Here is a 23316-nt window from a genome sequence, read left to right as displayed (position 1 = left end):
TTAAGTACTTCTACTATGAGAGGAAAGAAATTGCACACAAAGTTTATAAGGCTAGCAAATATATTCTAAGAAATTATTTTAGTTTTCAGGAAATGAATTCCTTTACCTCAGACTTCTCGTACTGAGATAAAGTTATCAGATTTCTACACAGTTTCTTTTATTTTCTAATTTTAAGATTAAAAATTTCAGGGCTTCCCTGGTGGCACAGTGGTTAAGAATCCACCTGTCGATGCAGGGGACACGAGTTTGAGCCCTGGTCTGGGAAGACCCCACATGCCGCAGAGCAACTAAGCCCGTGTGCCACAACTACTGAGCCTGCGGTCTAGAGCCCGCGAGCCACAACTACTGAAGGCCGTGCTCTGCAACAAGAGAAGCCACCGCACCGCAACGAAGAGTAGCCCCCTTGCTGCAACTAGAGAAAGCCCGCGCGCAGCAACAAAGACCCAACGCAGCCAGAAGTAAATAAATTAAATAAACAAATAAACAAACAAATAAATAAATAATTTAAGATTAAAAATTTCAGGACACGTTAATCAAACATTGGTTTTACCCTTTGATACTACTCTGAAACACGTAGTAATGAATCTCCTGTCTTTATTTTGGGTATCAACAGCATATACAGAAAAAATAAAGAGAATGACAAAAGATGAGGAAGGAGTCAAAGGGAAGAAGATGGTCCAGAATGAGATGATGTGGCTGCCATCTAACCTCCAGTCCTCCTAATGCTGGGTTCTGAGCCATAGCTGGGCATTGTGTTTACCTGTGGGCCTTGTGTAAGCAATCATGATTACGCTCTTCTCTCAGAGATTCTGATTCACTGGGTAGGGCACTGGCACTGGGGTCACAATGCACCACCAGTCTTGAGAACTACTGTCCTAAGAAGCAGGCATTATCTTCTGCAAACCTTGCCTGGAACTTGAATACTCCAGTGTACTAAAGTGTTCTCACATCGAAGGGCTCAAGACACTGCCAACCAAAGCAAAAGTCTGAGGAGCTCCTCCTTGATTCCAGGTTGCTCAGGAAGCCCCTGAACCTAGGACTTTCCGTAATGCTCAGGGATATGAGATGTTCACACAGAATACCTTGGATAGAAATCTAGTGTGTTTATATCCTCAAACCACATACCAACTTTCAAAATGACTAGCTGTTCTCTGATGATGTATCTAAAAAGAAGTTATTAAACACCAAGGTCCAAGAAAGAAACAGGCAATAAAATAAAATCCTTATACATAAAAATATTTGGCACAATGCTCTACAGTGTACAATTATCTCTACATATTCATATTGCATTTAATGTTCACTATAATTGTAGGGTATTATTATATAAGTGTTCTAGAAAAGAAAACTGAGGTTCAGAGAGAGACAGGTGAAAAGACCAGACACTATCTCCAGGTCTTTTGTTGCCAAGTCCATATAGTTGTTTAACTACACCACAGTTGCCTCCATTTTTTTCTCCTACTGCTAATGAGTTCAAAATATTTTCCATTATCGGCTTCCCTGGTGGCGTAGTGGTTGAGAGTCTGCCTGCCGATGCAGGGGACAGGGGTTCGTGCCCCGGTCCAGGAGGATCCCACATGCCGCGGAGCAGCTGGGCCCGTGAACCATGGCCGCTGAGCCTGCGCGTCCGGAGCCTGTGCTCCGCAACGGGAGCGGCCACAACAGTGAGAGGCCCGCGTACCGCAAAAAAAAAAAAAAAAAAAAAAAAAAAAAAAAAATTTCCATTAATAATGCATTTATTAGCAAAATATTACAGGCTAAGAAACAAAATAGTTGAATATGTAAACATTTGCTAAAGGTTCAAGGAGGGCGATATGTCTTATCCACTTGAGTCTGGAACACTTACCTTAAAATTATAGCTCAGACAAAGTTCAAGAGACTGAGAACACAATTTGAATTTTTCCTGAGACAAATAAACCTGAGCCATCAGGAGATGAGCATCTGCATAGGAAGGACTGTGTTCTAGGCAATGCTGCAGATTATTATAAGCTGCTTCAATATCACCTAATGAGGAAACAAAGCACTATTATAATACAAAATGATCAAGAGGAAACCTGAGAGAACAGGGAGAAAAGTATTTAGTCTATGGATAGTTCTGGTGTTTGAACTTAAAAGTTCTCTGTTCGTAAGGCCTTAGCTTAACCTCTACCTGCACTAGTCAGTTTCTTTTTAATATGCATGAAAGAATATATCTAAAGCCAGGCCATCCCTTGGTCATAAGGAGCAAATAAGGAAAAGTATGTGAAAAAATCTGAAGCCCTTTAAATGTACCTGTATTCTCCTTGTCAAAAGAATATTTTTAATTTACAATTTCATTAAAATAAGTTATGTAAGACATAGAAATTTAAACAGAATGTTATAGGGCCACATCTAGGCTAGAAATTTTACTACTGTACAAAAAATAACCAAAAAAGGCATAAGGTTATATTCCAGGGGGTTAGAAATGTGAGTTACAGATTTAAAATGCCTTTAAATACTAACTGAAATATCAAATGTTTTGGAACCACAGGTATTGTACATCTGGAAGACTTTTTCTTTTATTGTAGTTGGTTTGCAATACTGTGTTAGTTTCAGGTATACAGCATAATGATTCAGCATTTTTGCAGATTATATTCCATTATAGGTTAGTAAGTACATCTGGGAATCTTAAAATAGAAGGATATGATCAAGATGAAAGTGAACAGAATATTGGAATCTACCTTGGGCTGACAGATAAGGTAGAAGAGGCTCTTCAGAGAAACAACAGCACAGACTCTAGGTGCTAGAAGTTTCGTGATGTCACCCACACTGATTTGCATTTAGCCGGCTCATAAACTGGCCTTAAGTAGGTGTAGCTAGGCCAGCTCCCCATGTAACTCTGCTAAGGTATCCGTTCAATTACTCTCTGTAACCTTACCTAACACCTTAACAGACAAAGTAAGGCTAACAGTCAGGCCTTCAGTTCCCAAACGCTCAACTTTCTTCTAACAGAAATCCATTTAAACAGAAAACGCTTTCTTAGAGACAGAGGATTAATGAACAATAATTTAGCTGGGGTAGCACAATAACTTATTAAATACAGTGTCTAAATGTGTCAGTTAACCATCAAGCATAATAAACATTAGATTCTTTTTCACTGTGATACAATCCAACACTCAGAACTGTGCAGACAAAAAAAGAAGGGAAGATTAAGCATAATAAATTTGCATGCAAATTGCCACCCCCATATTCTTTTAGGAAGGAGGAGGATTAAGGAGATAACTTGAAAAAAGAGGTTATTACTAAGTGGAGAGAGTACACAGAAAAGAATTAGGGTTTGCAAATCAGAGACTGGAAAAAACAATGAGGACTGTATGAATAACTGAAATCATAATCTTTTTTGTTTCTTCTAAAGATAAGGAGGAAGAATATGTCCGGTTAGCTTCAGGAGGCCACTAAGTATTTCAATGGAGAAACGGGTCATCACTGTTGGGAAAAAAACGGGCCATAAAAACAAAGATCACATCAATATCACATTCTTATCTAAGAGCGGCCCAATTTCTCTTGAGAGAAAAATGGAAGAAATTTCTGTCCTGCAGTTCTGCCTTTGTCAGGTCCTATGTAATAAAGAATTTGGCTGGTCTTTATCCCAGGGAGATAGGGAGACAGGGAGACAGTTCCCAGGACACAGTCTCTAAATCTTGGAATTTCCCAAGCAATAGGAGAATCTTTGTTATTCATGGTGGGCCCTGAGAGCTTATGCTAATGATGTGACTCAGGATGGTGGCTGGCCATGCCAGAAAGACCAACCCTGTGACTAGAAGGGTAGGGCTTTGAGCCACCTATAATCAGCCTAACCTAGGGAGAGGGGAGCTGGATTCTGACTTCAATCACATGGCCAAAGATTCAGTCGATGTCTATGTAATAAAACCCTAATAAAACTCTGGATACCGAACCTTGGGTGAGTTCTCTTGGTTGCTAATGTTCCACAGGTGTCGTCATTGATTTGTCGGAAAGTTGATGTGTCCTGACTCCACAGGGAGAGGACAACGGAAGCTCCACATCTGGGACCCTCCCAGACCTCATCCTCTGCATCTCTTCCTTTTGCTGGTTTGGATGACTTTCAAATTTCAGTTTGCTATCATAACACTCTAATCCTAGATATAGTGCTTTCCTGAGTTCTATGAGTCTTTCTAGTGAATTATCGAACCTGAAGGGAATCATAAGAACCCTTAAATTAGTAGCAAGCTGGTCAGAAGTGCAGGAGGCCCTGGGAACCCCTGAACTTGTGGCTGCTATCTAAAATGAGGGCAGTATGATGGAGAATTGTGCCCTTAACCTGTGAAGTTTAGCCCAACTCCAGGTAGTTGGTGCCGGAAGTCACTGCAGTTGGCAATTTAGCAAGAATACTGCTATTCAGACACGTGCCACCACTGTTTCACATTATTTCAGGCTGCTCTTTTTAAAAATGGGGTTAATATACAAGAGTTTCCTTCCTAAGACTTTGGCAATTAACTATTACTCTATTGAAACTGATTTGTATCAAAATTCAAAATAAATAATGAGTGTTTACAAATTAATCACAGAACTCAAAGTCCCAGTTTGATCACCTAGTAGGTGATACCGGTTCTAACTGGGAAGAAAGTAGAAATATGATGTGGCTCAACAGAACTCAATCAGAGAAGGTAATAGAGAGTCACTTCTTACAACTAGAGTATTTTAGAAGTGAAACAAGCTTTTGTGATCATTTGGTTCTCTTTTTAAAACAGTTAAAGGGACTTCCCTTGCGGCACAGCGGTTAAGAATCTGCCTGCCAATGCAGGGGTCACGGGTTCGAGTCCTGGTGCGGGAAGATCCCACATGCCGTGGAGCAACCAAGCCCGTGCGCCACAACTACTGAAGCCCGCAGGCCTAAAGCCCATGCTCCGCAACAAGAGAAGCCACCACAATGAGAAGCCCGCGCACCACAACGAAGAGTAGGCCCCGCTCGCTGCAACTAGAGAAAACCCGCACACAGCAGCGAAGACCCAATGCAGCCAAAAATAAATAAATAAATAAATTTATTTTAAAAAAACCCCAAAAACAGTTAAAACAAAGCCAAAAAATTAGTAAGGTCAAACTCTTAACTCGTTCCATTATGTACAAGAAGTAACTGTTAACGATAATGAACACCTTGAAGTTGGTTTCTGTCCTATAGGACTTTACAAACTTAACTTACTTTGCATAGCATTCAGCCAGCAAAGATACATACCTAAGTACCATATGATGGTCTACTTTTATATATATTGTCATACATATGTTTGTGTCCTAAAAATCTAAGGTTGTAACTGAGGATATTTTTTTAAAGCTATGTATAACCAATCACAGAAACTAAATAGAAATTAATCAATGAATTTCTTACGGGCCTGAAACCCGGTGAACATCACATTTGGTCATGCCAATGAGTCAACCATTATAATCTGTTCAAAGGAGAGATTAAAGACTATAAATTATACTGCCAGGACCTAGTACCACCTGACGGACATTTTTTAAGTGGTAGAACTGTATTTTCCCAGACATTCACTTGAACCACAGAAGTTTATAGTAATTTTTTAAAGAATTAAATAGTAAAGAAAGTTATGCAGTTTTATTTTGGATAAAAATTACTTATCTGTGCACACGTAAAAGGTACATTTTACGTGACTATTCTATGAAGACTATTCTATGTGACTATTTTATGTGACTATTCATACAAGGAGTTCTTTGTTTGTTTATACTAGTTCTTATCAACATCAGAATATAAAGGTTATTTTAAGATTTTAATGTATATCTTACCTGACAAATATTTCACTTTTGCTATTAGGAAGACAGCTTGCAGAAGACCAGGAACAGTTCTTACTATAGTCTCCAGGATTGAGGTACAACGTCTGAGAAGTGGAGAAAGAGGTTGCCCAGGACTTGCAGGCTAAACAAATCAGATCATTTTTTATAGGTTTATAATAGTATTTAGCTAAAAATAAACACATATTAATTGTAATGTGAAGAGCAAAAATCACATATTTTTCTAAAATTTGTCTTATTCTATTTATTGCCCAATATTTTTACTATGACTGGACTAATACTAATTTATCTCCCTGGGATCTATGAACAGACTATATAAATGATGGCTTTTGCTCAGCAAAATAACTGTGAAATTATTATACAGTTACTAATTTGATAACATACGAAATGAGCATATCTGTTTAAACTCTGTCAAGAAAACATATCTGTTCAAAGGAACGATAACGAGAGGTAGAGTTTCTTGCTGGAATTGAGAGTCAAGGCAATGCGAGTTCTAACTCTAAACCTGCCTTGTGATTTACTCAGTTGAGTAACTTGCACCACCCCCTAAAATACTGTAAGGTCAGTTTCTAGAGAATTCAGATTTCATCATTCTAGCAAAAGTCCGAAGGTTGAACACTCACGTATACTACACCAAATGTCTCATACCTTCATATTCCCCACTTTTCCGCCTGGCATGTTGTAGGCCTTCAAATTTTTTTTCTCTTTTTATTAATAGTGAATACGATAACTAAAGCAGTACTAGACCACTTTTTTATTCTTTTAATGGCTGTCTATTCAACCCACCTTTATCCAGTGGTTATTCACTCACAATTTAGAAATGTGATATTAGAGTTTAAATATCAAATGTTCGTTCTCCCTGCTTTGCCTTACTAATACTCCTTCCTTTATCTGAAGGGTGATCCTCCCATCCCCCCAATCTTACACTCCACATACACAGATTCTTAACTGGAGCACCGCCTCTTACTGACAGTCACTCCTATGAAGAGCCACTTTACTAACAAGAAAGTGTGGTATGTTCTCACTATGTTGAGGCATCAAAAAAATGTGTGCTCAAAAGGATTTTCAGAGTATAAAACTACTGATGCCTAGAATACTTCAACTTCTTGAAATTTCTATAGTGCTTATAATCTATATAATAATTCAGCATTCTTTGTCTTATACAGTCTTATAGTAGTTTCATATTTAGTTTTGCCTCTCTTATAGGGCTAAGGGTCTTATGTGTCTCAAAGATCAGACTTTTTTTTTGACATTTGATCCATTTTATTTACTTATTTTTTAACATCTTTATTGGAGTATAATTGCTTTACAATGTTGTATTAGTTTCTGCTTTATAACAAAGTGAATCAGTTATACATCTCTTCCCTCTTGCGTCTCCCTCCCACCCTCCCTATCCCACCCCTCTAGGTGGTCACAAAGCACCGAGCTGATCTCCCTGTGCTATGCGGCTGCTTCCCACTATCTATTTTACGTTTGGTAGTGTATATATGTCAATGTCACTCTCTCACTTTGTCACAGCTTACCCTTCCCCCTCCCCATATCCTCAAGTCCATTCTCTAGTAGGTCTGTGTCTTTAATCCTGTTTTACCCCTAGGTTCTTCATGACCTTTTTTTTTTCTTAGATTCCATATATATGTGTTAGCATACGGTATTTGTTTTTCTCTTTCTGACTTACTTCACTCTGTATGACAGACTCACACAGTAATGGGTACAGAGTGTATTCTTAAAACATTTATTTCTTCAGTGTAACTGAAAATAATGAAAGCATAGGTAAAAGGGTGAAGTTCTGATAATGTTCTCTGCCAATTGCTAAGAATTACTCATTGTTTTTTACTGTAATTTCACAGTGAATCACAGAAAAAAAACAGGACTTATATGGATAATCTCTAAGATAATATGTTTGATTTTAGAAAGTATATATATAAAAGGGCCAAAGTAGAAACGGAGCTGGAGAGACAAGTCTGCCTTTCTGATATTTCCCCAGGAAAACAGCATTTTAAATGCTAATTAGATTCTTATCATGCTGATGAAGGTTATATTATGGAAAAATAGGATGTCTGTGGACTAGGGACCCAACTACCATTTAACACGTTATTTCTTGCTCCTTGTACAGTTTACTCTCGGCAGAGCTGCCAGAAGACTCCTTTTAAAATGCTGAACTGGATCATGCTGGAAGCCTTCTGGTGGCTCCCCACTGTACTCAGAACTGAAGCCAGAGAAGTTACCACACTGGTCTCTGTGCTGAGACCTCACGGTGACTACTCCCCAACTCCTCACACTGTCCTGGGCACACTCATCTCTGTGTCCCTTTGGGCCACCTGCACAACGGCTCCCTTTGCCTGAAACACTCTATACCATATTCCCACAACCTTCAAGTTTTTGTTCAAATTTTCCCATCTTAATGAGGCCTACCCAGACCACCTTATCTAAAATTACTACCCATTCTGCCCTGTTCTGTTATTTTCTTCTGTGATATTCAAACATACTACATGATTGACTTAATTATATTATGTATCCTCCTGCTAGTACTCATGTTTCAAGAAGGCAAGGGTTGTAGTTTGTTTTTACAAACTATTTCCCCAGCTCTGAGCAACACACTGGTGCAAGCATTTGTTGAATGAAATCTAAATACTGCATGAGTACTGAAAAATGCTTTCCAACTCCTTAGCAACTGAAAACAGATCACGACTGAGACTGAGATCAATCCCAGGTGTGATTCCAGACGGATTAGTTGAAAAAAAATAGGTCATCAAAGTCTGGAAAAGGACATGATGGTCAATGAAAGGCAGCATGAGTTCCCTAAGGGAAGGTCATGAACAGTTACTGAAGTTCATTTACAGTTACTGAAGCTGTAAATCAGAGAGAATGCTAAAAACTATGCTTTTAGGAATTAAGTATTTGCTAGTGCCCGTCACGATATCCCTGTGTTGAGTTGTGAGTTGAGTATAATAAAGTCAAGTCATCTGCTTACTGTCTGTAGTAAGAGTGTTGACTAATGGATCCACACTAACTGGGAATGAACTCCCTGGCAACACAACAGAGGGCTCCATTCTTTGTTCTACTCAGAGCTAGACAGGCAGATGACAATCAGGATCCAAAAGGACAAGGTAATCTGGAATTATGGGATAAATCTGGAGAGAGAAAATTTCACAGGGATAAATGTAGAGTCCTACACTTGGGTCCAAAGTTATAGTGAATAACCAATCTAAGGACTTCAGTTAACAGTTAATTCAATAGGGGTCGATAATGTAACGTGATTCACAAAAAGGAAGCTAGATGGACATCCAGAATTAGGGAGCAGGGAATCTCTTCTAAGTCTTGCAGTCCAAATCCATATTTGGAAGAGTGAGCTTAATGAGGCACTGATCAAATGAAAAACATCCTCAGGCTTACAACCAGCGTGCTCAAACTATGTCATGAAAAAAGAAATGGCTGGAAACCTGGAATTGTTTAGAGGAACATGAAAACTAATTTCCAAAATCTGAAGGTGTGTTTTATGAATGAGGAATGGTCCTTGCCTAGACTAAGTAGCTAGACTTGCTCCATGTCACTCCAGAGCAGAAGAAGGACCGATAAACGGGTGAATTTTGTAATATAAAGTGAAGTCTGACTTAACATAGGAAATACAGTCTAATAATCACAGTTATACAATACGAACTGCATCTCTGAGTGCATCCAGAGATGGGGTGGGCACTTAATGAGGATGTTGTGGAGTAGATTCAAATACAAGGTGGGTGTCTGAATTAAATGACTTCTAATACTTTGTTTAAATTTAAGATTTTAAGATTTTATGAATTACAAATGAATGTTTGTAAACCAACACATTTATTAGTTGATAGTAGTCATTACTGTAAATAGTTTCATTAAAAATTATTTCACCTAATATAGATACAAATGCTTCCATTTTAAGATGCCGATTATAGTCTAACATGTAGAACATCATTTATTAGCATCTTTTATAAAACACCATGTAAATGCATCCTTGAAAATAAGTCCCAGAATTACTTACCTGCAATGGACAGAAATTCAGATATTCTGTAATAATTTCTAGCAAGAAATCAGGATTTAACTTCTCAAAATACTGTATGCCAAGAGGTAAATCTTCTAAGTGTGAAAAATGAGTGTCTAGGACATCATTTAACAAATTAATAACTTCTTCTTGTCGTTTATTTTTCTTCATAGCGAGAACTGCATGTAAATAGGTTAATTCCTGGAAAATAGGTAGTTTTCATTAATTACTCCATGCAGTTATAAAGCCATTTATTTCTACTTAGATTTCAAAAGTATATGAAGTGCTGTTTATGTACAGCATTTGTTCAAACTTAAATATTAGCTTGGATGGATTTTTAGAATCTTAAGTCTAATTATGCACGGAGGTAAATTAATAAATGTAATTACGTATTAAAATTAGTGTACAATAGTCCTCTAAAACCATTACTAAATATTAAGACATTAAAAATTTCATATTTTATAAATAGTAGCTAGGATCTACCATCTGATAAAATAAAATAAAATACTATACCGCCGATTTTCCAATAGACTGCTGAATTTCACTAAGGAATTCTAACTGCTGATCTGCCTCCTGTAGTTGCCCTTCTATTAATTGACATTGGATAAATCCTAAAAAAAAAAAGACAGAAATGGTAAAAATCCACATCATTTCACGCACGTACACTTCAAGCTAACACAAACAACATTAATTAAACAAGATTTTTTTTGCCATAATACATCTAAGTTTTAGATTTAAAAACAAAGACAGAAAGAAGAAAAAGAGTGAAAGAAAAGAAAATGGGTAGCTTTGTACCCACAGAAAATCAGTTACTACGGTATTCATAATTTATGTGAATTATCTCATAAAAATCTATTCTCTTAAGATAGTATTTAAGAAGTAAAAATTTTATTCTTAAAGGTACATGATATTTTTTTCTGTTGTAGACAGTGGAGAACAGTTTAATTTTAGAAAACCATAAAATATGTCTTTTCTTCTTTAATGGCAGGTATGAAAAGCAATCATTACTTGCATCTGTATGAGAATCACTCATAGATATGGTTGTCATACCAATTAGTGCAGAGACACTGGTTTCATCTAGTGTCATGGCAGTCTTATACCACTTCAATGCCTCTTTAACTTTCCCCTGTAAAATCATTTGGTATCCAAGTTCTGTAGCAAATTCTGATTGCTGAGGAGTTAAACTAAAAGCTCTCTCTAGTAATGTTTGGGTTTTTTGAAGAATCAGTTGACTACGTCCACACTAAGAAGAAAAAAAAATTTAAGTTAGATTAAAACACTTCTACTCGGAAGAATTCATTTTTTCTAAATGTACATATAAATAATTTTTATTTCACAGATTCAGAATGTAGGAAGAATATAAAATAATTTCATAAAGAAAAATAAAACTACTCCATTTACTATCTAGACAGTGCAGCAAGAGTTCATATCCTATCAGAACTTAAACAACCTTATGAGTAATGCTTTTAAAAAACAGCTATCTTGAAAAGTTTACTGCTTCTAATGATGCTGCACAAGCAAAATTTTCAGAGCTCTTTTTTCAAACTGTCTCATGATTGTCCTATAATCAGAAAAGAAAATCATTACTTTAAGGTTTTATATATATTTATGTGTGTGTATATATACGTGTGTGTATATCTAGAGTAATATAGAGAAACATATATATATATATTTTATTGAATATATATATTTTTATTGAATCAAAAGCTAGGACAAGGATCTGCTTTACCCCTAAAGACAAGTATACCACCAGTGAGAACCACACCTTAGAATCTTTTTGAAAAAAAGCCTTCAAAAATATTTCAAGAAATGGCAATGCTGTCAGAATAAGTATATACTTTTTGAACATAACAAGTTTGAAGAGTTGTTACTTACTAAATTGTTTGATTTGTTGTAAAGTAATAAAAACCACGTGTCTGGCAGTAGGTAAATAAAAAAGGTAAATACCCCCCTTAACTCAAACTTCCATAATAATGGGGCGGCGGGGCAGGGACAGTTCCTCTAAATTTCACGTGATCTGACAATCTTTGTTTTTAAATAAGAGAATTCAGTTTATTCATGTCATTTAACAATTAATATCCTTGATTATTTTCTTTCAAATTTATTTTAATAATTATTTTATTTACTGTGTCTCCTTTCCTTATTTATATTTTTCTAGTTTAGTTAACTTTTTAATCCTCTCATTTCTTGTAGTGATTTTAAAATTCTGCTGTATTTTTCCATTCCATTCCCAACTACCTTTTTACTGGGTGCTTGTAATAAAATCATTTCTTTACTATTATAAAAAAAATAAGATAGCAACCACTTCCCCCACCCAAATAGCCTATTACCCACTTTACAACGTTCAAAAAATAGTTTTAAAAACATAAAACAAAGAACAACCCTAGCCGTAAATCCTACGCTCTGATTCCATTTCCTTTGTCTGGAAGGCACTTCCCTATCCTTAAAGGATTCACGGGTACCACTTCCTCCATGATACCTCCATGATGGCTTCTGATAGCTGGAAACTGTATCTCTTCTGAACTACCTTAAGAATGTATCACATATTTATAGACACATCACATTTTCACTCTAGGTCATGTGCTTTTTGGTGCCTCAACATTTGTGACTAATTTTATATTTCCAGCTACAAATAACAGAGCTCTGTTGGCACTCTTACAGTTCTGCTGAAGGCTATTGTGATATTATAAAAAAGTTGAGCATTCTGTGGTTCCATGGCATCTAGTGCATTTCCTAAGTTTTCCAGCTTGGTGGCAGCCTAAAACAAAAAGTATTCAGTATTATTTAAAAATAAACTAAGAATAAAAGAACATAATACATGACATGTACACTAATAAATATTATTATTAATATTTAAAAAGATCTTTGCTTTTATAAAGTCCCCTTCTTCCAATGAAATCTTATACGTTGCAAGAGGATAAAAGGCCCTTTTCTAAAAAGTTGAATAATTATAAATAAATAACTGCATTTTAAAATGTGTTTCCTTAATAATTGTTATTGAATGGAAACCTTTGGGTTTCCTAAGGGTGGGTAAAGATACCCATAATATTCAATTAACTATACATGCCAAGCTCCCTCTCCAATAATTAATTCATAACACACGAGATATGAATGATAACATATTTACAAACGTTACTATAATATGAGATCAGTCCTTGGATTACCTATATATCCTGGTTTATATTTAAAATATTTTCTAGAACAGAAAAATCAGATACTTGACATAAATAATTTCAATGCCTGAAAAATTTACTGAAGAGTTGCTCCTCTAAGATTCTTCTAGTATTTACTGAAGTATTTACTAGGTACTATCATATTATCCAATTTAACCAGACTAAATACCAGTCTAAATCTATCACTTGTTATAATACTATTTACTTCAGACTGGATTTTGGCATTCCATAATCTAGTATACAGTCAATGTGTTCACTAGCAGAGAAAACATGTGCCTTATAAGGTCCAATGGGATTTCATCCTAAGCCCATTTAACTTATGCAAACTCAATAAAATGGTAAAAGTACTGTGAATTATATTTTGTGTATGTTCTCTTCCATACCCAGCATCACTTGTTACGTTAATCATATATATTACTGCACATGAGTTTTACATAGAAACAGCACGTGCTGTAGTTAATAATTTTAAAAGTTTTCATAGGTAATTTTAACTATATGATATTTTTGCTTTACTAGGTGATTTAACAAACCCACCTCTTTGTTAAGGTATATTTCTAGGAATCAACTAAAAACTACCATGTCATACATTCTAAAACAGCACTTCAAGGCACTTTTGTATGTGCATGTGTGTATGTAACTAAATACATATTTAGTATAGAAAACATAAATATAATAGTACAATACAACTTACCTTCTCTATATCCCCTTCCCTACACAAATAGTAAAGGGCCATCATTCTTAGTGCTTCCACATTTTGATTATCTTGCAGCATTAACCTGCAAAAAAAATTTCAGTTAATGTCATGTATTTTTATTTGATGCCTTGAAAACTTGGTTTGCTTATTATTCCACTGCTTAAATAAGTAATTTTAATTAGTAAAGTGACATCTCCTTTATGAAAATTATCAATCTCATTATTTAAACCCCAAAGAATCTCTGGATCTTAATTTTGATATGTTTACAGAAGATATGAATACATTCTACCATACTCAACAGTGTATTAAAAGAATAATTCACCCTGACCACACAGATTTATTACAAGAATTCCAGGAATGTAAAGATGGGCTGAATATCAAAAACTCTATTAATGGAATTCACAACATTAAAATAGATCCAATGTGGTAAAAATAAATTAGAAAATGTTATTAAAAAATCCTTTTAATAATAGGAACAAAAACAAAACTTAGTAAGAAATATGCAAAATCCCTCATTTGGGAAACGATCCTTCAGAAATACTCCTATATGTGTATAAAGGGGTGTGTGTGTGTGTGTGTGTGTGTGTGTGTGTGTGTGTGTGTGTGTGTGTGTGTGTGTGTGTGTGTGTGTGTGTGTGTGTGTGTGTGTGTGTGTGTTCACTGCAAGATTTAGAACAGCAAAAAATTAGAAACATGCCTACCAATGGAGAAAGATAAAATAAACTATATGTTCACTTTATAGATGCTATTCATTGTTAATAAACATAAAAGGGTATCCATGAAATACTAAGTTAAAGAAAAATCAAGTTTAAAAGCTATACAACAAGTCTATTTTTCATTTTTTAAATGCCCCCCAAGATATATGCATATATTTATACATTATGTGGATACCTCCCACTCCCACCCACCCCCACAGTGCCTAGAGAGGAAATCTGGAAAAATATAAACATCAGAAAGTTACTTAGACCCAAATTGTGGTCTCCAAATACCATTTCTCAGTAAAAGGAATTAGATTGCCCTGGACCATGGCTGATACCTGAACAGGGCAGTAAATACACAAAATAACCCTGGTATATCTTGTCATACCAAATAGTAAGGAAACTATCAAAGACTACTAGGGTCATGTCAAAAAAGACTCAAGAACTAACTTGAAGAAGCTACTAATGGCCAAAGATAACTCAATCTGAGCAATTATAATAACCAAAATGGTTAGAAACACTCAAGTTTAATCCATGTCATATAAACAAACAAACCCAAACCACTATCAATCATCAATGGAGAATGCTAGGGATGCTAGAGACCTTTTTTGTTTCTGAAACCTGGAAATAAGGGAAAAGACTCAAGCATTTATCCAACTTTTCTTACATGAAACTGTAACACTAGATAACCAATCAGCAGGCTGGAAGTTTTTCTTTATAGGAGGATTCTAGCTAAGAAATGCAGAAAGAATGGCATAACCATACTGTAATCCTAAACCAAGTACCCAGGTATTGAGCTCGAATTGCTGCTAATACCACAAAAAAGAGAGACAAGCCTAGATTATGTCTCTTTGATGGAAGAACACATCAGCACTTATGAATTAACTGCCAAACAAAGAAACAGTGAATGTGAATCTAACCAAGTCTCTAGATCCATCACCAGTTTATTAGAAATACTGAGGATACGCAATAAGCTACACAGTTATGGCATACAATCAATACAATTCATATCATTCAAAACCTGCAGGATAAAAATACTGGTTTCTTTAACTTATTTATTAGCAAGAACAAAAAGAGGAGGGTGTTGTTGGGGAGAAAGAGGAACAAAGCAGGAAGGGAAGAAGGGAGAGAGGGAACCCTCCAATGCCTTCACACTTAAGAAAACCCAAAATCTTTACCGTGACCAACAAGACCCTGTGCTCTGACGTCACCGCCTAGTCATCTTGCTCCTTCCCATCCTTAACCATATGACACGTACTCTTGCCTCAAGGTCTCTGCACTTGCATTTGCTTCTTACTGCAGTCTTCCCCAGGATGTCTGCAAGCTGGCTCCCTCTGTCAAATGCCATCTTCTCACAGGCCTTCCCTGCCAACCCATAAAATTGAAGCCCCTCCCCCTGGTCCCTAGTTCACTTTCCGGCTTTATTTTTTCTCCATTGCACTTATAACTTTTTAACATACTACATAATTTCTTACTTGTTCTGTTTATTATATAAGCTTCATGAGGTCAGGGATATTTGTCTTTCTGCATATAAGAGTGTTTTAGAATAGCTACCCAGATATTTATGTAAATCTATAAATTCAGCCTTTAAAAACAATGCAAAGTTAAGGTTTTCCTCAATTCTATATTGTTTGAAAAACTCAAATTAAAAAAACCTTATAAGAAAAAAATGCACATAGATTTTCGTTTTTCTCAAAATTACAACCAGATCCAAAGATATTTGTGACATCTTTTTTTATACTTAACCTCTGTGCTGTCTCAACCGTCTGGTCCCAATCCTGCAAGGCTAGTTGTAGTTTCATTTTCTTTACAAAAGCAGGAAGGAAACTTGGAAAGTTCATGATTATCTGGTTCACAGTCTCCAGAGCACCTGAATAATTCTGGCGCATCTCAAGGCACTGTGCCTAATGGGAGAAAAAAGAAAAAAGTGACATCAAAACTGTGATCATATATACTAAGGTTCTCACAGCAGTTACCCTGGAAGAGGTAGAATTCTAGTGTTTAACATTTTTTATATTTTTATTTTCTGACCTTTCTGTAAGAAATAGTTTTATAATCAGAAAAACAAAATAAGTTTTAATCAAACAAAATTTTAAAACATCACAGAATAAAAATATTTTACATTATAAGTGACTGTTTTAAAATCCACTTTTGGGGCTTCCCTGGTGGCGCAGTGGTTGGGAGTCCGCCTGCCGATGCAGGGGACGCGGGTTCATGCTGCGGTCGGCGGGGGGGGATCCCACGTGCCGCGGAGCGGCTGGGCCCGTGGACCGTGGCCGCTTGGCCTGAGCTCCACGGCGGGAGAGGCCGCAGCAGTGAGGGGCCAGCGTGCCGCAAAAAAAAGAAAAAAAAAATTCACTTTTAAATAACTGAGAAATATAACTACAGGATGAAAATTCTGAAATATTTTTAGAAACATCATAAGGAATGCTTCTATTTATAACAGAAAAATTACCTTTTAGAATAAAATATTTCCAGGATATTTGCAAGTAGCATTTAAAACTAATAGATATTGTATCTTTTTTTATTGATATTGTATCTTTTTTTAAAAATTACTTTCAGCCTAAAGAAGATAAGATTTTAAAGAATCAGCAAAATAAAGTACAAAACTACCTCAATATTTTCACTCCTATGAATTATCTTAAGGACATAAATTGATAAGACCAAAAAGAAGCATATTTATGGCAGAACTATTTATAATAGAAAAAATTAAAACAACTGGAAATGGCCACCTAGGATTAAATGATAGCATATTTACTTAATAAAATTTTAGGTGGCCATTAAAACTCATTATGTTAATTTGTAGATCGATATTTACTGACACGAAGAGATGTCATTTACAATATAATAGTTTAGCTGGTTATCTCCAATGGTGATATTTATTTTTAATTCAGATATTACTGTATTCTAAAATTTTTCTACAATGTACATGTATTACTTTCATAGTCAGAAAATATAAATCTATAAATATAGTAAGTGCTTTAAGAACAGATGATGAGGCATATTTATCATATGTCAGATTTTTAAAAATGTGTTTCTGAATATCCTTTAGGAATGAATTTAGTCCTAGAATATCTCAGTTCAAAATGAACATCCAGCCTCAACAGATGTACAGTGAAACTGCAATATATTCCTGAAATCAGTTTGAGATTATGTTCCCATATAATTAAAGGAAAGTATGAGAACCATCCAAAGATGCCACTATGTCAAAATAAATTATTATTTAAATTTCTCAATAGTGGACAATAGCAAAAAAGATTAATGCAGATAATTTTTAAAAATATATACGCCTTTGCAATCTGCCTAAATAGCTAGTAACGTAAAGTAACAAAATCATGCAAATAGACCACATCTAATACTTCCTTAGACCATCACCTCCCATATAAATGCAACATACTATATTAAATGAAACTAAATTTGCTATATAATTGGTTCATATCATTCCTAGCTGGAATTCAACTAATGCAAGCCTCTTGCTGAATGAACTGAAAAATAAATACATAATTGGAATGGGTTATATCAGAAAAAGAATTTAAACCAGTCTAAAGTATTAGAGGAAAAAGGTAAATCCTTCCTAAGCTGCTTATATTGACACTTGAAATAGCCCTACCTTAGATTACCTACTAGCTTTTCTTTAAGGCATAGAGGGGAGCAGAAATAATCAAGAAAAACTTCTTTAAAAATTTGCTAAATTCCCATAACCTCTAGCAGTGCCATTAGGCAAAACCTGAGTCCAAGCAGCACGAATACTAGCTGTACTGGTGGCAAACATCTGAACAAGCTCACTAGCCAGGGTAATTGACAAGAGCAATATGGGGACACTGGCAATAGCCAAGACACCAATAATCCTCTCTTTCCTTTTTATCCCCCCACACCAGATTACTGCTAATTTAACAGACTGTTTTCCTAATATAAATTTAATTCTTTTTGCTGAAATAAAAAATGATCTTTTTTTAATTTAAGGCATTCAGATGGCATCCATGGAATTGAAGAAAAAGTCCAAATTAAACATTTCTACCCACCAATGATTTCTAATGACACTGCCACTTGGTCACCCCTCTCAATCTAAGTTAGATCATGTTATTTCTCTTTTCATTGGCTGCCCATCTATCTGGTTCAAAGCAAAAGCCAAAGGCTTTACAGAATCAGCCAGTCTCTCCTCATTCCCCCCCGCCACGCCCACCTGCCCTGACACTCACCTTCTCTCCCTCTAGCCTTCACTTTTCTCCCCTTCACTCATTCTGCTTTAGTCTTCAGGCCTCCTAGCAATGCCTTCAACATGCTTAATGTATACGAACTCTCTACTCCCCTCTTTGTAATGCATGCTCTCCCCAGGTGCCCACAGGGCTTTAACCTTCACCTCCTACATGTCTTTGCTCAAATGTCACTTTCTCTGACCATTTAAAACTGCAAGTTCATACCCCAGTTGTACTTCTCCTTCTTTCCTTGCTTTATTTTTCCATTATACTTACCACCTTCTAATATACCATACAATTCACTTACTTTTGTTGTCTGTCTCCACCAGTAGAACATAAGCTCCATAAAAGCAAGAGGTTTTATTTTGCTTAGGGTAACCCTAGTATGTAGAGTGATGCCTCACACATATTAGATACATCATAGATGTTTGGTGAGTAAATAATATAGGAACCACCACAACTGCCAAGAGCAACAATAAAAACAATTAAAACGGATCCAGGATTCAGGAATTTGGCAGGGAGTACTTTTCTCTAGCTTACGTTCATCGTCCCATACAAATGCAAGTCCCTCCTGCAGTTGAGAGTTGATAAAAGTAACATAAAACCTATCTTTTTGAGCTACTTGGTTTTGTTGGGTTTCATATATATTACAAATAAATTTTAAAACATCATTTTATTAATCTGACACCAACTCACCTTACCCAGCAGAGCAAAAATATCATTTCCATCTTGTAATCCCTCTTCAAAATACCTTAGTGCTTTTTTAGTGTAAGGTTCTTTTCCTCTTGTAATATCAAGCCATGCTCTCAAAACCTGTCCCTGTAAAATGAATAATTCTAATATTTTCATTTTTTTGGAAATGAAAGAAATAAATGTTGATGAAGAAGTTAAGCTAAGCATCATTCTTATTTGTAATTAGTAACAAAAATCAGTCTATCAAATAATGTTATGAAAAATAAGACTGCAATAAAATCACTTTTAAACCCTTGCTAGCCTACAGTCTTGGAACTATTATGAATTTCAGCCTTTAAGATTACTACTGTGGTTAATATTAAGAAGCTTGTAAAATATTCCCTTAGTACTAAATAACCAATATTCTTACATGGGGCTTTGCTAATAAATTACTAATAACTACTAAACATGTAATTCAATACATAAATAAGAATTCGTTACCTCTTTTTGGGGAAATAGACCAAATGAACTAAGATGGGAAAAAAGAAGTGCTTTGCTTCACATTTATTAAAAATTAAGATAATTTGGCAACTATCTCAATCTTTTTGACTAGTCCAGTGAGCTTCAAATGAAAGGATAAAATGGCCTCAGAAATTAAAAAATGAAGAAACCATGAATGTTTACCTTCAGAAATGTTAGTGAGCCAACGGACAGTAAGGTTTATAGGATTAGAAAGAAGATGAATACACGTTGATTATTTTTCTTTTTAATGCCAAATAAAAAATTACGAAATCTGCTCATCTGTCAAAAAATTTCTAGGTTAATTAACAAACCTTATAAATCTTTAACTAAGATCATATTTACTTCCCTATATTTCACCTGAAAAGACAGGTAAGAATACCTAAACAGGGCTTCCCTGGTGGCGCAGTGGTTGGGAGTCTGCCTGCCGATGCGGGGGATGTGGGTTCATGCCCCGGTCCGGGAAGATCCCACATGCCGCGGAGCGGCTGGGCCCGTGAGCCATGGCCGCTGAGCCTGCGCGTCCGGAGCCTGTGCTCCGCAACGGGAGAGGCCACAACAACAGTGAGAGGCCCGTGTACCGCAAAAAACAAAAAAAAGAATACCTAAACAATTTTATTTCTACTCATTAGATCACTGTACTTTCTTGAATCATTTCAACTGTGTGGATGATTCCCAACCTCTATTTCTAGTCCAATACCTTTTCTAATTTTTTCTCTTCTTTTTCTAGAAGCTCATCTACTGTCTCCATCTCACTGTTCTGTCAGAGCCTGAAATATAGAATGTCTAAAACCAAACACATCACCTCCCTCCAAGATTACCTTCTCATCCCAAAGTATTTTCTAGTCACATTAACTGGTCTCTGAATTGTCCAGGCTTAAAACCTCAGAGACATCCTTGATATATGACACCTCAATATCTTTCCCCCCAATATTTATAATAAGTTGAAAAGTCCTGTGGGTATTTGATAATTCTCAAATTCTTACCTGAATTTGATAAACTGAATAGTATTTTAGCGTAGGCCCTTAAAGCCTTCTGCCAGAAAGTACTATCTTTGGGGGCCTGCATTCTGGTTTCTTCCCAGGTCAGTTCATCCTATAAACCTTTGCTAAATTCACCTTCTGAATTTGCACTTTAATAACATCACTGATATGATTAAAACTCTTCAATGACCCTCAGTGCATATCAAATTAGATACAAGTATTTGTACCTAGCCATCAAGATCCTTCAATTTGTCCCAACCCACTTTTCCAACCTTTTCTTCCACCCTCTTCTTCTCTGTACCCTGTATTCCCATCAGGTGTAAGGTTCTCACTGTACCCAGACCTACATGTCTCCTTGTTCTTCTCCTTTCTGTCTATTATCTCCCACCTTGGGAGTACCTACTTCCCTTTTCCATAATCTTTGCCTGTGGAAACTGTATCCATCTTTCAGGTTTTAGCTCAAATGCTACTTCCTTCAAGAAATTCTTCTTCATTCGCCTAACAGTTATCGATGTGATCTCTCCTTGAGTACATAAAATAGTGCCTAGCACAAAGTAAATGATCAATAAATGTTAACTATTATTTTCCTGCACATTTTAATCACACTTCTCTCATTCCATTTGTCAATTTTCTCACAATGTTAATTGGGTGTGTGCTCTATAACACTGCTAGATGATCCATTCATGAAAGTAAAGTTTATGTATTTTTTATCTTTCTATTATTAACAGTGCAAATAATGGTGCCTTGTACCTAGAGCAGTTCAATAAGGAGAGTGGGAGGGAAGGAAGGAGAAAGAAAAGGAGGGAAGGGAGGGAAGGAACCAGGGAGGGCTCTTGTCAAGAGTTAATAAATAACATTAAAAAAAAAACAAGCTTAGAGAACCAATTTTATAAAATAATAAAATATTAAAATAAGGCTGTTATTTATAAAATGAGAATAGAGTGGGCAATAACAAAGCTTTTATATAAATAACATAAGCTTCCTTTAATGTTAGTATTTCAAAATAAGAAAACCAGCTACCTCTTTACTACCATTTGACATTTTGATCATTCGGTCAACATATTCTCTCGCCTTATCGTGACGACCAATGTGCCACAAAAATAAGCCTGCATGGTACAAAGCTTTTGGTCCAGCTCCTTTACGCTGCTCCTTCACTCTGGCATCTGATTCCTGAATAGCTTCTCTATCTGGGAGAAGGAAAAAAAGACATTAAGTGAAAATTAAATTCTAGATTTAGAGTTTATAATAGGTCAGATAACTAACAGCAGAGAATACAGTTCTTCTCTCTACAGCAGCACTAATACAAATAAAATGCAAGCCACATATGTAATTTAAAATTTCCTAGTAGCCACATCAAGGAAGTAGAAACAAGTAAAATTCACTTTAATAATATATTTTATTTAACCCAATATATCTAAATTATCATTTCAACACATAATTGATTTGAAAATTATTAAGAAGATACTTTTCTTTTTTTTCGTCTTACTAAATCTTTAAAATCTGGTATGCACTTTACACAAAGCACATCTCAATTAAGATGCGAAATTTTCTTCAGCAAATCTTTATAGTGAGATTTCATAAAATTTATTTTGGAAAAAGCAGAATCATATACTTGTTCTAAACATAATTTTTCTAACTGAATCAAGCATCAGTTTTAAATTTTAAAGTAAATTAATTAGAATTAAAATTTAAAACTCATGTCCTCAAACGAGACACATTTCATGTGCTCTACAGCCACCTGTGGCTAATGACCACTGTGACCACACTACAGTTCTATAGTTCATGTCATTCTCAAGACATAAAGGCTATATATGCAAATATTTTTTTAAATACTAAGATGAAAAAGTTGGCAATGATTCTAAAATGAGACAATTATTAGGGGCAAATTCAGAACTAGGAGTCAAATTACCCTACTTCCTAATCCAATTCTACAATATATGTCCAAGCCAGGCTGCTGTCACAGGTTAATGAAAGGTAGTATAATTACTACTTATATAGTTAATACTGACTGCTCCCTTAAAAAGATGGTCTACGCCTAGAACTCTAATCACTTCTATTTAATCTGTTATGTAAATGCTTGGGACACAAATGTCAGTTAGATCCAAATCCCAGGTCGAATCAAAATGTGGATCAGCTAGCCAACAGAAAGAAGAAATGTCAAAGTTGAGGACTGAGATTCTAACAGACTACCTTTCTGGTAATGGCTACCAAGAAAAGGTACGTGACTCCTCCTTTTAACTCTAAGGATACAAATTTAAATTTAAATGTGGAATTACCAAGGTACAACTTTACGAGTTTAGGAAACAAAATTGTACTCTGGAGGGCTAGAGATTGCTTGGCAAGGGACCCCTTCCGCCCTGCCTACAGCACACCCACTGCAACACCTTCAGAAGTTCTCACTAAATAGGCATGATACAGAAACAGAACTTATGAGGCAGGAGCAGGCATTGTACCTTCCTGCCCAGATTTCCGTCAAGTCCCCTAGTGGGGCATCAGCTAGCTGTGATAGTCTGCATAAAACTAGTTCTTTCCAGATATCAGCTCAAGTTCTTAATGCATCACAGCCCTTTAATAAACAGGGCTTACATTAGCATTCA

The 23316-nt window shown here is 35.8% G+C and overlaps 1 protein-coding gene across 1 annotated transcript in view; it reads right to left on the bottom strand.

Annotated features, from left to right (window-relative positions):
• The window catches only part of TTC21B (tetratricopeptide repeat domain 21B), an 84670-nt gene that overhangs the window by 54702 nt on the left and 6652 nt on the right, over nucleotides 1-23316 (bottom strand). The window contains exons 4-13 of the mRNA XM_082658867.1: nucleotides 21740-21906; nucleotides 19242-19364; nucleotides 16096-16253; nucleotides 13649-13733; nucleotides 12444-12542; nucleotides 10835-11027; nucleotides 10298-10395; nucleotides 9785-9985; nucleotides 5770-5899; nucleotides 1844-2001 (exon numbers count right to left, since the gene is read on the bottom strand). Of these exons, the coding sequence (XP_082514993.1) occupies nucleotides 1844-2001; nucleotides 5770-5899; nucleotides 9785-9985; nucleotides 10298-10395; nucleotides 10835-11027; nucleotides 12444-12542; nucleotides 13649-13733; nucleotides 16096-16253; nucleotides 19242-19364; nucleotides 21740-21906 (1412 nt within the window). The remainder of the gene's footprint in view (nucleotides 1-1843; nucleotides 2002-5769; nucleotides 5900-9784; nucleotides 9986-10297; nucleotides 10396-10834; nucleotides 11028-12443; nucleotides 12543-13648; nucleotides 13734-16095; nucleotides 16254-19241; nucleotides 19365-21739; nucleotides 21907-23316) is intronic.

The sequence above is a fragment of the Grampus griseus genome (genome assembly GCF_964374135.1).
Source record: "Grampus griseus genome assembly, chromosome: 7".
NCBI classification, from domain to species: Eukaryota; Metazoa; Chordata; class Mammalia; order Artiodactyla; family Delphinidae; genus Grampus; species Grampus griseus.
Note: the sequence above shows the minus strand (reverse complement) of the source record. Positions and strands in the feature narration are given on the sequence as shown.